Raw genomic sequence first — 15,594 nt, forward strand, 5'->3', positions numbered from 1 at the left:
TTACAGAGTTGTGCAACCATCAAAATAATCTAATTTTAGAACATTGTTATCACCCCCTAAAGAAACTTATATCCTAGTCCAGCCACCATCATCCTTTCCTTGGTCTATTGCAGTAGTCTCCTGACTGATTTCTCTGTTTTCACCCTTGCCCCTCTATAGCCTATTCTTTTTCTTCCTTTTTTTATTGTGGTAAAATATATACAACACAAAAGTTCCCATTTCATCCACTTTCATGAGTAAAATTTAGTGACATTAATTACATCTACAATATTGTCCTTCCATAGCCACCATCCATTATCAAAAATTTTCATCACATCAAACAGAAACTCTGTACCCATTAAGCAGTAATCCCTATTCCCACTTCCCCCTGCCCCTGGTAACCTGGGGTCTACCTACCATCTCTATGGATTTGCTTATTCTAAATATTTCATGTAAGTGAAATCATACAATATTTGATCTCATTGTGGTTTTGATTTGCATTTCCCTAATGGCTAATGATGTTGAGCATCTTTTCATGCTCTTATTGGCCATTTGTATATCATCTTTGGAGAAATGTCTATCAAGTCTTTAGCCCATTTTTTTGTTTGTTTTTAGATTTAAAACGAATCTTTATTCATCAAGATTCCCAAACAATTCATTAAATGCCTTTCCTCCACAAATAAAACTAACACTAGGATTTGTCAGAAGATCTAAATTTGGCCCATTTTTTAATTGGGTTGTTTGCCTTTTTGTTGTTGAATTGTAGGAGTTCCTTATATATTTGGGATATTAAACCCTTAGCTGATATGTGGTTTCTAAAATATTTTCTCCTATTCTGTAGGTTGTCTTTTTACTCTCATGATGAAGTCTCTTGATGCACAAAAGTTTTAATTTTGATGAAGTCCCATGTATCTATTTCTGTTGTTGTTGTTGTTTTGTGTTTTTGGTGTGAAGTCTAAGAAACCATTGCCAAACACAAAGTCCTGAAGATGCTTCCCTATGTTTTCTTCTAGAAGTTTTATATTTTGGGTTCTTACTATTTAGGTCTTTGATCCATTTTGAATTAATTTTTGTATATGGTGTGAGGCAGGAGTCCAAGGTCCATCTTGTACATATGGATATACAGTTCTCCCAGCATTGTAGAGAATATTTTTTTCCGGTGAGTGGACTTGGCACCCTTGCAAAGATCAGTTGGCCATAGGTGTGAAGGCTTATTTCTGAATTCTCAATTCAATTCCATTGGTCTATATGTCTGTCCTTGTGCCAGTACCATGCAGGTTTTTTTTTTAGAAAAGGTAAATTTATTAATGTTTCTATACATATTACATGGAAAGTGTTTTGAAATTTATAGTATATTAGAATCCATAGCTAAATTACCAAAGGCAAATAGAAAACAATCTTTGATTTTTCAGAAATCAGTCAACTAATAACTATTTATTGGGGACTAATGCTGCCCCAAGCAAAATAAATTTTTTAGTAGATACAGAACTTCAAAACTTTCTGGGCAGTTTATTTTATTAATAATTTTTATTCAGTTTTATTGAGATATATTCACATACCATACAATCATCCACAGTGTACAATCACTTGTTCACAGTACCATCATATAGTTGTGCATTCATCACCACAATCAATTTTTGAACATTTTCATTACTCCACCATGCAGTTTTGATTACTGTAGCTTTGTAATAAGTTTTAAAATTAGGAAGTGTGAGTCCTCCAACTTCATTCTTCTTTTGCAAAATGTCTTTGGCTATCTGGGGCCCCTTATCCTTCCCTTAATTCTTCCCCCTGGCTCACTGCCACACTGGCTTTCTAGCCACACTGGCCTTCTTGCTGTTCTTGAACATGCCAAGCATGTTCCCACTTAGGGTCTTTGCCCTTGCTGTTCTCTCTGTTTAGTACACTCTTACCCCAGATGTCCACAAGACTCACTTCTGTTCAAGTGATTCTGATGATCAGTCAGATGTGAGGACCATGCTAAACTAGAGAAATAAGTTTGATGCTTTTTTTCCTTTGGTGTTTTATATTGGGTAATTGGCAGAAACTTTTGATTTTTAAACATTTGAATTTCCAGACCCTTAGACTCTGATTATTTGCCACATGGTAAGCAAAATTGCTAAACACCAAATGCACTAAATCATTTAATTCCCTCAACAACCTGATGTGGTAGGTACCATTCTTACACCCAATTTACAGGTGAGAAAACTGAGGCTTATAAAGAGGTTAAGTAAATTGTCCAAATCATGGAATAATAAGTGCTGAAGAGCCTGGACTTGACCCCAGGTCTTTAATCCAAAGACGAAGTTCATAATCATTTACTTTTAAAGCAAAATTTTCATACATTCTATAAATGTATACATTCTATAAAGTCATCCTTTCTTCCTCAGTTGTGTAACCTGCAAAATATTGCAAGTGGAAAGAGAAACCCAGAACTCTGAGTCTCCCACAGTTCTTCAGTTTCTTTCCAAAAAGTGCATCTGTTGGTGGGTTTCTCAACCTGGGCTCTATTGAGTTTTTGGATCAGATAATTCTTTGGTGTGGGAGGCTGTCCTGTGTGCATTGTAGGATATTTAGCAGCATCTCTGGCTTCTACCCACTAGATGCTTGTAGCACCACCCCCTTCTCTGTTGTGACAACCAGAAATGTCTTCAGACACTCCCAAGTGTTCCTGGTTGAGAACCATTGTTATACATTCTCTGTTATCTAGGTATGCCAATTTCCCTAGACAGATGATGTTCAAATCCTAGTGTTTACAAAATGGTGATTTATTGAAAATAATGTAAGTTTATTTAAAAGTGAAGCCATTCACCCGGCATGGCCAGCCCATGTGAAGCCCTGTTTAAGACTTTAGTATAGGATTCAGAGGAGCAGGACTCAGCTTAAGTCTTCTTCCCCCTTCCCTTCCTTCCTTCCTTTGTGTGTGTATTGATCACTTACTATTTACCAGACATTCTGCAAAGTGCTGGTAATGGTAAGCCACAGAAATGGTATCTACCTGATAAGGTTTACAGTGAGGTAGGGAAGACAGATATTTAAAAAGTAATAACAAGTGTCTAGCAAATATCATGCTTTGGTAATGGATGACAGGGAAGTCTTGTCCTTCCCCCAGACTCTCAACCAGGCAAAGTGAGAGAAAGTTAATGAGTCAGCAATTTAAACCGGGGAAACAAGGTTTTCTTAGAACGCCTCAGAGGTTATTGACAGCCAGCAGTAGGCGCTACGTCAATTCGACCGTAACGATGACGCACGGCCAGGGGCCCCGCCCACTTTGACTCCACCTCCTCCGTGCTCCCGCCCCCCCGCACGACTCCTGGGGCCGGCGCGAAACACTCACAGTGGGCGACAACAACGCTGCTGTAACAATAAGGGTGAGTCAACCACGCCTGCGCCGTGGGGCTAGGGGGCGGGCCGAGCCGGCGGCGTGGGGCGGGGAAAAGGGACGCACGCAGCCCCGACGCCATTTGCCGCCGCTGAGTGTGGTCGCAAGCGGATCTGGGAAGAGCTGGGTCGTGAGGCTCACTCGGGTTCGCGACTTGGCCTCTCAGGTCTGCTTCGTCCCCTGCGCGCTCAAGCGTCACCTTTTGCCTCTTTCGGAGGAGCTGCTGCCGCCGTCGCACCCGAAAAGGACTCGGAGAGGCCGCCGTCACCGCCATGCCTAAGAATAAAGGTAATGCCGCCCGGACCCCGAGACTACGGCTCTGTTCGGCCCAGGCCCCCCAGTCCTGCCCGCGGCCTTCGGTCGCCGAGGCCGCGGTGACCTTCCTTCCAACTCACCCTGCGTGCCCGCGGCTGAGGCCGTGCACGCGACTCCGAGCTCTGGAGAGGAGCTGGGAAGTTACTCTTTTCTCTCAGTTTGGTCACGTTGGGGTGGAGCTGACGCCATTTTTGTAGGGCCTCCTGCGGGGAATGTGGGCTTTTGCTCCTGATTCGCGCCAGACTGATGGCGAGCTTCTCGCCAGCTATGAGGTGCGGTGGGGAGACCCTCCAGGGCCCTCCTGCTGGACTTCGCAGATACGGCCCTTTGGCCTTCCCGGGCATGGGAATTTAAGCTCTGGAAGCAGGTCTTAACTTCCAAGAATGATGCCTGCTTTAGTGACCATCAGGTACTCCGGTGTGGTTTTCTTTATGGACGTTTGTTCAGTGTTGTTGAGGATACTCCTCCTTTGTAAACAGTGGGCAAAACCTTGATTTTTAGGTTTGTAGGTTTCTTTCTCCATCCTTTTGAAGGGTTTAACACCCCCACCCCTCAGGAGGCTTGTTACATGTTTAGCCGTTTCCTACTTTGGCCTCAGATAATGTATATATTGTGATGGGAGTAAAGACCTATAAGTTCCCCTCCATTATGAGGCCAAACTTACAAATAAATTACATAAAGTGAGAGGAGTGTATTTCACAACCCACAAGAATTGTCTGATTTTGTAGCAAAAGTTTTACTGGATTTAATTCTGGGAAAGACTGTGGATGATAAACATACAATTTTAAGTTTTAAGTTTTTTTCTAAACCGAATCCCTGATTCCCTCTGAGATGGTAAGTTAATCACCTCAATAGATATCTTATGTGTAGTGATGAGATTTCCATTTCCCTCACTATGCTGTAAACTCTGAAGGGCAAGAATATTACCTGTCTTATTGAAGTCGGATCCCTTATATTTGACACTTAGTAGATGCTCAGTGAATATTTGTTGCATTAAGTCACCTCCCTTCTGCTTGACTCCACCCTAGATAAATTACAGGTTCTCCTTTGGTTCCAGGGAGACTGGACTTCTACACTAAATGACATCTAGTTCACTAGCCTCATGTCTTACCTAAGAAAGAGCCCATCTGGTAATTTCTCCAAAACACATCTGATTCGTTTAGGAAAGGTTTTGGGAGTTTTTGTTTAGTTTAGGGGCTAGCTGTTCTTTTAGAAAGAAAAGTTAAAAGTTAGAATAAACTGCTGTTTTGTTATACACTCAGTTCTGGTCAAATTCTTTCAAAAGCGAATTTAAAGTCTCGGGTGGCAGTGGTGGCAATCAGGGTATGGCTGATTCTGATAAACTGACAAGCAATGAATCATTTTTTAATAACATTTGAGGTATACAAAAAAGTTTACATAATATAATGAACACCTGGGAATCCATTGCTCTGAACTTAAGAATTCCAGCAGAGTCAGATAAAGCCTTCTGTGTCTTTCTCCCCAACCCTTTTCCCTTGTTTTCTCTTTCTGGAGGTAACTACCATTCTGAAATTGGTATTTATCATTTCTGTACAAGTAAGACCAATCTGCTGTCTTCTAGGTTACTTAGAGGGAGGGTACTTTTCTTCATTGGAAAATCCAGGAGCCCTGTAAATATAACCTTAGTGGTGGTTACACAAGTAAGGATATAAATTACCGTGAACTGTGTTTTGAATACTTTTGCTTTGGGCTGATTTCTTACCCAGCTTATTTCCTTTAGAAATCTTAGAAACCCATCCTCAAATCAGGAAAAAGGGCATCCTTTGGGCCACTCATGAAGAGCATTTGGGGTAAGGTGTTCCACACTTTGAGGAGGTCACTATGATTTTAAGTCACCACTCCTTCAGGAATTTATGGACTGCTTTGGCTTATTCATTTGAAAAACTGCCATACTCGGGTATGCACCTCAGTAAATGCAGCAGGTATGATCCTTTCCCTAGTAGAGCTTTCTGTCTAATTTGAAGATTCTGACATGATTACTGGCTTGAAATAAAAGGTGCTTTTGCTAGGATGTTAGTTTTGGTGTGCCCTAAGAATACCTCAAATACTGAAAAATCTGGTTGGGTCAGGAAATTGTGGAGGCCCACCTAATATTCACATTAGCACAGAGCTCTTTGAAGCTGCCTAGGAGAGAGGTGCATTTGACTCAAAAAGTCAGATGTGTGTCTTTGCAGTGCCCAGATACACACTCTTTATTCTATTTGGGTGGAGAACCTTTTATTGCTTCCCAGCTCTTACCATGGGTCCCTTATTATCACTGCCTTTCTCCCACCTTTTGGAAATGGCTGCCAATGTGGTTTTAGGTTCTGGAATGGGAGCAAAATACTGTGGAGAGATACTGTAATGTAGAGGCTAGGGGCAAAAAAAGATTTAGGTTTGAATCTGTTCACCCCCCATTCACTGTCTGTGACCTAAAGTGAGTTATTTAACTTCTCTGTGCTTCAGTGAAGTCCTTGGTAAGGTGATTGTGGCAAGTAAATAGATGGCATTACATTGTAGTGGTTAAGAGCATAGTCGTGTTGTGTTGCCTGATTCAAATGCCAGTTCTCACTTGGTATAACCTTGGATGAGTCACTTAACCTTTCAAAGACCATTTTCTCTTGAAATTATGATGGGATAGTACCTACCTCATAGACATAGGTTTGTTGTGATGATTGATGGTAAATGACAAAGCACTTGGATTGATGGGGCATTCCACATGGAGAGCATGACATACTCAGGTGATTGGGGTAAGGATGAGTTACTGGAACAGTGAGAAATATACTTGGATTGAAGCATAAAGTAGTGGGAGAGAAGTATTGAGAGGTAGATAGATGTCATATTTACAGGTTGAGAGAGTCATACTGTAAGATGAGTTATGTTGCCAGGAACAGAAATAAGGCTGTTGATTAAGGACCAGCTTTATAAAAGCAAGTTGAGTTTTTAATAAAATTAAGTTTGCCATCACAGTAGCACATGCAAATGGAAACGTGCTTAGTCATTAGAAATAGGAGACCAATGCTTACTAGTGGGGTAAAATATGAAGAATGGGAGTTGAGGGTATGGATTTTTAAGGACATCAATGAGAAAGTAGAATCCTAGAATCCTAAGTAGCAGAAAGAATATAAAGGTATTTAGTCTCTGCTCTAACCCCACCTTTTACAGAGCCAGTAACTGAGATCCTGACCCTCCCCATCTGCTCACAATTGTCTTGTTTATACCTCAGAAATATTCCTCTTATTTGTCCCTTCCTCTTCATATCCTCTAGGCATAGCCTGCCTTGTGACCTTACTACCTGTATTCCCACTCAGAACCATGCCACACCTCTGCTTTTTGCATTTAAAATTTTTGAATAGTTATTATATTCACATGATTCAAATTTCTTAAAGTATAAAACGTTAAGTCTTCTAAATTTGCCTCATTGGCATCTAGTTCTCCTTATAGTCATTAACTTTTTTGTATGTGCCCTTCCTTTCCAAAGGTATTTTATTTATATATAAGCCAATATAAATAAATATATATATTTCCTTTTTTGACTCAGATGGTAGCTTTATACTCTGTTCTTCACCTTGCTTTTTTTTCTTTTTTACTTTTAAACTTATATTGTAAATTTTGAATTTTGGATATATTCAACAGAAAACAGATTAGTGTAACTGACTTCTGTACACCCATCTCCCAGCTGCAGACACCGTCAGTTCATGGCTAGTCATGCACCATCCACACCAATCAGGATCCAAATATGAGCTACGTATTGTGATCGGTTGATACGTCTTTTACGTTTCTTATAGTTGTAGATTCCCCTCTCATCTGTTTTGTTGTTTTCTTTGCAATTTATCTATTTAAAAACCACATTGCTTTGTAGAATCCCCCCATCCCCCCCCCCGCCCCCAACACACACAGTCTGGATATTCCTCATTGCTTCTCCATCACACCTTGCTTTTTTTTTTTTTTCCATCAGATGTCTTGCTCAGTGGATCCTACAACTTATAGGATAAAATCCAAATTCCCAGAGTCTAAAGTGTGTCGTGTCGTCCCCGCCCCCCTCCCCCATACCAGAGTTGTTGTTGCTTTCCCTCCACCACCACCAAATCAGTGAGTTCCATTCGGTAACTATAACTTCACTTTTTTTCCCAGTCATCTCCTATTTGCATTCAGAGCTTTCATGGCAGAGGTGAGGTGTCAGGTATGAGAGGGACAAGGGCATTTTTATAAAATTTATCAAGACCCATATCTTCAACTGTGGTCCCTTGGGCCACTGTAGGAGGGCTCAGTGAACAGTATACTCAGCCAAGTGGTCATTAGCTTTATAACCTAGGGCTGTGTCAATCCAGTGAGAGAACCCATGCAGCTAAACCAGAATATGCTCAAATCTCTTAGGTCCCTTTTTGGCTAGGCTGTCATACAGTGGGTGTACCACCAACCTTGGTGGTGGTGATCACCTTGACCTACTTACTTGCTATGTTACTAGCTACAGAAACTGCCCCGGAGACAGATAAACCTTGGAGTCTGTTAAATTCAATAAGAACATGCTGGGGACCAGGAACATTTAGGGCATATGACGGACTGCCTCTCCCAACAGTCCTTAGCGTCTATCAAAGTGCCTAGGTTCTAGGCATTCAAACATTTATGAGTTGACTTCAATATTTATTTACTATAGTCCAGTGATTTTTTTCCCATATATATTCCTAGAAGTGAAATTATTAAGGTAAAGTATATGTTATGTGTACTTTTCAGGCTCTTCTTGCCAAAATTTCCAGAAAGGTGTTAATGTTAGCCATCATTTACTGATAGATTGTGGCGGGTGCCATGCTAGACACTTAACATTTGTTACTCATACTTTTCACAACTACCTATAAGGGAATTATGTTTATTCCTATTATATATGTGTATACATAGTTTAAAAAGTCGAATTGTGCAAGACATATATTACAATGAAAAATGCTTGTACCCTGCCTCCCCTTCTTCGCCTCTGATTCTTGATACCCAAAGTTAACAACATTTTGCTCTGAATTGGCTTCTTGGGCCAAATCTATCACATCTTCCTTTATTGCCTTATAGGTGCCACTGCTATTGAATTCTACGCTAGTGGTTCTTGAAACTGGTAGTACATAAGAAGAACAAAGGTATTTAGCTGCTAAAATAAAATGAATATCATTTTCCAATTTGTAAAAAAATAATGTCTAATTTTTAAGGTTTTCAAATAAAACCATTTCTTAAACCATTGACACTCACCTCCTGCAACAGTAAATACTACAGATGGCAAAATGAACAGTAGTAGATACTAAGAGAAATGTAAAAGCAGATGACCAAGTTGGGTTCAACAGCTGGATACATACAGGGATGTACTTATTCATGATTTTAATCTTACAGGTCATACATACTGTATGCTTTCGGTGAATAAAACTATTCCTTATTTGGACCATGGAATTGATAATTTCAATATTTATGGTGCTCTGCTATCAAAAGATTGAAAAGCCAGTTCTCTGTCCAAGCACTCTCCTCTCATTTCACTTTGGAAACTTAGACAGGTTCCTTGCATGAAGCCTGGCTTCAGAAGGCACCCAAGATTTCAGTTTAGAAGAATATGTATGGAATTCTATTTTATTTTGGAAAGGATGAGTTCTAAAATGGAATGTTTTTTTGGGTTTTTTAAAATACATATTTTGTGTTGGAAAAATCCCAAAGGGAATTTCTAAGAAGGGTATGGGAATAATAATATGTATATGTTTAATAAGACTGAGTAATCAAATTAAGTGATTTTTTAGTTTTTTATTTACAGTTCTGTCCGTGTTATAGAAGTGGTATTTAAGATAACTTAAAAAAATTTCCCTAAATGATTTTTTTAAAAGCTTTGTAAGTCTTAATTTAGTTTTGTTTCTTTTTATCCTGCTTTATGGAAATTTAATGTGCTTTTCTTTCTTTGCCTTTTTATTTAATCATTAGGTAAAGGAGGTAAAAATAGACGTAGAGGTAAGAATGAAAATGAATCTGAAAAGAGAGAGCTGGTGTTCAAAGAGGATGGACAAGGTAAGCATTTTTATAAGCTAGACTCTTAGTAACATGTTTCTTTTTTAAATAATAGAATTCGATCTCTAACCCTAAAAAGGATTCTGTTCATAATCCTGATCAATAATTCTAATGTCCCTCTTTGCTTTTCTCTATTTTTCATCCCTCTCACTTGTCCAGAGCCTTCCTTTCCGTAATCATTTCTTGATATACACAGCCTTTGTTGAGCGTGAATGGCATTTCTGTAAACGTAGAGTGTCATTGTTTTGGATGGACATTCATGTTATAACCAATGATGAATTGTAGAGTTCAGAGGGAATTAAGCCTTGAAAGCTGTGGTTGACAATTTCATGGTTTACTGGACCTTTTTTGATAGTAAATAGTACTACAACTGTGTTCAGTAGACCTTGGATTTTGATTAAGGATGAATTTGAGGCCCTTTTAGGGTCCTCAGTTCTCCTGTGCTGTTAGCATATGATTTTGTAAAATACAATAAAGCAAAACTGAACAATTAAGATTCTGTAAGTACCAGACCAAGATACATAAAGTTAGTAAAATAAATTCTGATGGAGCACTTGCTGTTTTCTCATATTTTTATTTTGAAACATTTCAAACCTACAGCAAAGTTGTAATATTGGTACTGTGAACTCCCTTAAGCACGGCATCTACTTTATATTATGTTTTCATCCTCAACCATTTGGAAGTTGGTTGCAGATGTCAAAATACTTTTCCCTTAATACTTCATCATGTGTCTACTTTGAGCAACTATGTTCTCTTATGTAACTATAATAGAATTATCACATTCAGGTAGTTTAACATTAACATTAATATCATTTTATCTAATATATAGTCCATATTTCAGATTTCCCCAGTTGTCCCAATAATTTCCAGCACTTTTAACAACAGCAACAACAAAACTTTTTTGATGAAGCCACTAAATATGAAACATGTTTTCTGGCTAAAAGACCTTGTTTCTTAACCTTAGTCATTATTGCTTCCATTAGCAGTTGTGACTTTAATTTGGCAGCCACGTTTTTCTTTTTCATATTTTCTCCCCACTTTGGAAGAGGCTACCTCTGAGTTGAGCAGCCGTCTTTAGGTACTAGGTGGGCACTGGGTTCACTCCTTGTAGACTGAGTCAATTCCACATGGCAACTCCACAGTTGAGCCTTTCAAATTTATGTCTTAGTGTATTTACAGAGTAGTAGATATCCTCTCTGAGGATTAGTCATATGTACAACTAAAGTAATCTAAAGATTCTAAAGTGATGCCTCCCTCCTACATCTTTTGTCATTTATTGGCAGAAGAGACAGGACCATGTGCAAGTTAATGCTGTATCATCTCAGAGAGTTTTTCAAGTGGCAGTGAAATCGGATGGCTTCCTGGGTACCCTGTTGGAAAGATTTTGATGAAAAGTTTGGCATTTTACCTGGGCACATCTCTCTGGGTTTAACAAGAACTTTAGAAACATCACCAAGATATTCTAACTTAACAAAGACACTATTAATGTTTACGGTACTTTGTTGTCAGGTGGACTAAAATAGTGTGGAGTTTATAAAGTTCTGGGGAAAAGGAAGGCCAGAAGTGAGCTAGGATACAAGTGTGAAAGATTGATGAGGCAGGGTGTAGTATGTGTATATGTATGTATTTAATATATATTATTTTAACTTAGTATTTATACCTAATTTAGCAGTAAAAGCAAAGTTTTCATCTTCTATTTATTTTTACTTTTACCGTGTATGTTTATTCTTAAGTAGTATAGCTGTGTGTTCTCACTAGTCAGTTTTGTGTGGACTTCTAAGTTGCCTTTTATCAACATGTGAACAATATCCCATACCTTTTTCTTTTGTTCCCTCCCCAGAGTATGCTCAGGTAATCAAAATGTTGGGAAATGGACGATTAGAAGCAATGTGTTTTGATGGTGTAAAGAGGTTATGTCACATCAGAGGGAAAATGAGAAAAAAGGTAGGTATGGAAATTTGTTATAATTTTAATTAGTTAAGGGAAAAAAAATAGCTCAGTCTTTTATCTTTACTGGCCAGGGAACTTACTTTTGAAAGTTTCCAAAAGATTTCAGTAGAACAAATGTTTAACTGTAAGTCACACAGCAAGATCCTTGATGATAATTTTATAGATTCTATTGTAATAAAGAAATCACTTGCATCACCTGTGTTGTATTCCTGCCAAAAATGTTTAACTGGAATCTAATAATGTGGAAACAATGAGACAAATTCAGATTGAGGACATGCTGTGAGACAAATGGCCTGGCTCTTAACATAATGTTAGTATTGTGAAAGGAAAGAAAGGCTGGGGAACTGTTCCAGTTTGTAGGAGACTATGGAGACCTGATAGTTAAATGCAGTTCCATGGTCCTTGACTAGATTCTTGTTTAGGAGTGGGAGAAACTGCTGTAAAGGATTAAGGAAATTTGAATATGAACTAGGTTAGGTAACAGTGTCAGTTTCCTGAGTGTGATAATGAATGGGCTCTCTTGGAAAGTAGTGATTCATACACTTTCACAGTAGGTGTTTAGGCAGTTTTATTAATCAGGGTAAAAATCCCTTTCAAATCTGATTCTGTGGGTTTTTTGTTTTTTAATTTGGTTGGTTAATCCTTCTGTTACCAAAGTACAGGGGTTTGGGGGGCTGTGTATATGTAGATGGGTGGATGAATGGGTGGAAAGAAGGAAGATAAAACCATATAACTAATTTTTTGTTCTCATAGTTATTGGATAATTAAGCATCTTGGGTGGTCTGTGGTTAAAAATCTCTTCATTTCTGAACAAATGACTATACCTTTGGAATTCTTAAGCTGTCAAGTAGTTAAAATAAGATGATTACCTTTTTAACATTCCAAATCATAGAAAATTTGAAACAGACTTGGCTACTTACTGTAGTTTTTCCTTCCTAATTCTGCATAGGTACTTCTCCCCCAGTTGGGTGAATAGTATGTATATTTTATAGGAAGATTCTAATTCAGCATTGCTCTTGACTCTGTTTTTATTTTAAATATAACATGGAGTGAATTTTCCTTTACAGGTTTGGATAAATACCTCAGACATTGTATTGGTTGGTCTACGAGACTATCAGGTAAAATTTAACTTTAAGTTTTTAATTCTTTACTTGCTTCAATTTAATGAGGCATTAAAGTTTGGAACATAAGTCATAACCATATAACCATATGTTACCAGTTCTAGCCCAGTGCAACTTATCATTCTGTCAACACACATTTTGTAAGAACTAGTTATATTGTAGGCATTGTGCTAGGTTTCCCAGGGATTTTGGTTCTCATATGCCACCTTGAAGTGGAATTCAAGCAAGCTGACATTTTTACTCCCCTACTGAACTGAGAATAAATATGGGCAATGTGAATTTTTCATGAAGCTGAATTGTCCTTTTTCCTTTTTTAATATTTTAGAAAGTTCCTTTTTTAGGAATGAGTAGTATTATGTAGTGATGATTTTATTAGTGTTTTTAGTTGGCAAAATAAAAATGTAGGTAACTAGACCCTCTGCTCTGATTTAAATTTTTTTTCCTTTTTTTTTTTACATTCCATAATAAAGAATTAAATCTTTCTTTAAATCAGTGGCTCTCAGCCAGAGCAGAGGGGGGGGGGTGCATTTGGTGGGGTCTGAAGACATTTTTTGGTTGTCCCAACTTGGGGCAGGGGGATTCTAGTGGCATCTAGTGGGTAGAGGCCAGGGATGCTGCTTAACATCATACAGTGCACAGGACAGCCCCCACAATAAAGAATTACCTGGCCCCAAATAATAACTCCAGGAATAGGGAAAATAATTCCCTGTTTGACAGATAAGGAAACCAAGGTTCTGAAAGGAGTAACATTCTGACTGAAGTGACAGGACCAACTCTCTTGATTATCTTCCATGATCTTTCTGTGCCCCTGCCACTTGAAGGGTGGTCCAGGGAGCAGAGCAGTAACATGGCTGTCTCTTTAGAGCTTGTTAGAAATAAAGGTTCTTGGGTCCAATCCCAGGCCTCCTAAATCAGAATCTGCATTTTAACAAGATCCCCATGGGCGTTGTTCACAAGTTAAAGTTTGAGAAGTGACGGTCTGAACCACACTGTCTTTGCATTATTGTGATTCTTTTAGGTGCCTTTCTTTGGACCAACTTTTGCTTTTTAAATTAATTGTACACAATTCATCTTTAGCTCTTTTATTTTATATTGTGTTAATGTATACAACATGATTTCTAATTTTATACCACTTTTATATGTATAATTTAGTGATGTTAATTACATTCACAATATTCTTCTACCATCACTACCATCCATCAAAACTTTTTCATCACCCTAAACATAAAAATTCTATACCCATTAAGCAACAACTACCCCATCTTCCCCCTCCCCAGCCCCTGGTAACTTGTAATCTTTTTTTCTCTATGAATTTGCTTATTCTAGATATTTCATATAAGTGAAACTATACACCATTTGTCTTTTTGTATATGGCTTATTTCACTCAACATGTCTTCAGGGTTCATCTATATGATCACATGTATCAAAATTTCATTCTTTTTTACAGATGAATAATCTATTGTACATATAAACTATATTTATCCATTCATCTGTTGGTGGACACTTGTGTTGTTTCCACCATTTGGCTATTGTGAATAATGCTGTGAATTTTAGAGTACAGACATCTTCAGCCTTTTTCTTCCTTAACCAGATAGATTCTTTGCAAATGGGAGAGCGTGAACACTCAAAGGCAGTGTTTCTCAGTGGGACATTTGCATCAGAAACACCCAAAGAGCTTTTAAAAAGACACATTCTTGGGCTTCAGTTCAGGTGTACTAATCTGTTTTCAGGAGATGTAAAAGCTCCACAGGAGATTTTGAGTGATACATACCCTAAGAACCACTGATATATGAAACGGTATATTAATTTTCCTGAGTCATTATTCCTGTCTCAGTTATGAATTGCAGTGTTTGATCACCCTACAAAGTATGGTCTCAGGGATTTTTTTTTTAATGTTAAAAGGGGGGTGGGGTGGGGGCGGTTTGTTAGAAAGTAATTTATGGAGTAACTTAGTATTTTGGAATAATCAGTTCTAAAAGTTATTTGTCTATTTTTTAGGATAACAAAGCTGATGTAATTTTAAAATACAATGCAGATGAAGCTAGAAGTCTGAAGGCATATGGCGAGCTTCCAGAGCATGGTAATGTCTGAGTTGTTATATTACTTGTTACATGGTATTATTGTCCACTGGTGTTTAGATTAAGGAAGTTTGGTAGAATTTTGTGGGTATTGCATATCTACTTGCGTGTGTTTGTGCTTGCATAATTAGTTTTAAGTATGCCTGTCTATGTCATAATATTAGATACCATAAAAAAGAAGTAACTGGAATTCTGTTCCTAATAAATATACTTTTGGTGAGGAGTTATATATAATTCGTAAGCCCTGGACTTCCATATAATACTAGTTAAAGAAATAATTTTGTTAAAATATTTTTTAAAAATTGTTTTCTCAAGAGACTGTCATTGTTCATGTAAGTTAAACATGAAGCAAAGACAGTAACTAGATACATTGTTGATTTTTATTTTTAAACAAGTCAGTTTCAGTCCATCTCTTATCCTGGTGTCCTATTTGTAAAACAGCATTCTTTGTTTTTCCCCCCAAATACAAAAGTAATGCATTCTTCCTGAAGAAAGCTTGAATAAAACAAGTCCCTTCCGAACCTCATCAAAGGAGAATTGTACTATACATACTATTTTGTAAGCCTACAGTTTTCATTTGGCAGGTTTTTGGTTTTTTTCCCCCTCTTTTTTTTTGTTTGTTTGTTTGTTTGTTTGGATCTGTTGCATTTTATCATGAAACTAAAATTTTACTAAAGCATGAATATCCTTCTAAAATTATTTACTTGGCATTTCTGATTGAGGAAATGCTAATATATCTGGG

At 37.9% G+C, this 15,594-nt stretch overlaps 1 protein-coding gene across 2 annotated transcripts in view; it reads left to right on the plus strand.

Annotated features, from left to right (window-relative positions):
* The first annotated feature begins 3,515 nt into the window (after positions 1 to 3,515).
* The window catches only part of LOC119524164 (eukaryotic translation initiation factor 1A, X-chromosomal), a 74,789-nt gene continuing 62,710 nt past the window's right edge, over positions 3,516 to 15,594 (plus strand). Inside the window, exons 1-5 of one of the 2 annotated variants that reach the window (XR_005214764.1) lie at positions 3,516 to 3,649; positions 9,620 to 9,703; positions 11,544 to 11,647; positions 12,721 to 12,771; positions 14,773 to 14,854. Coding sequence is in view for 1 of the 2 variants with exons in the window: in XM_037822804.1 (XP_037678732.1) it covers positions 3,634 to 3,649; positions 9,620 to 9,703; positions 11,544 to 11,647; positions 12,721 to 12,771; positions 14,773 to 14,854 (337 nt within the window). In the remaining variant the exon portion in view is untranslated. The remainder of the gene's footprint in view (positions 3,650 to 9,619; positions 9,704 to 11,543; positions 11,648 to 12,720; positions 12,772 to 14,772; positions 14,855 to 15,594) is intronic. The other variant, XM_037822804.1, reaches the window with a different exon arrangement.

Source organism: Choloepus didactylus, chromosome Y (assembly GCF_015220235.1).
Source record: "Choloepus didactylus isolate mChoDid1 chromosome Y, mChoDid1.pri, whole genome shotgun sequence".
Taxonomy (NCBI): Eukaryota; Metazoa; Chordata; class Mammalia; order Pilosa; family Megalonychidae; genus Choloepus; species Choloepus didactylus.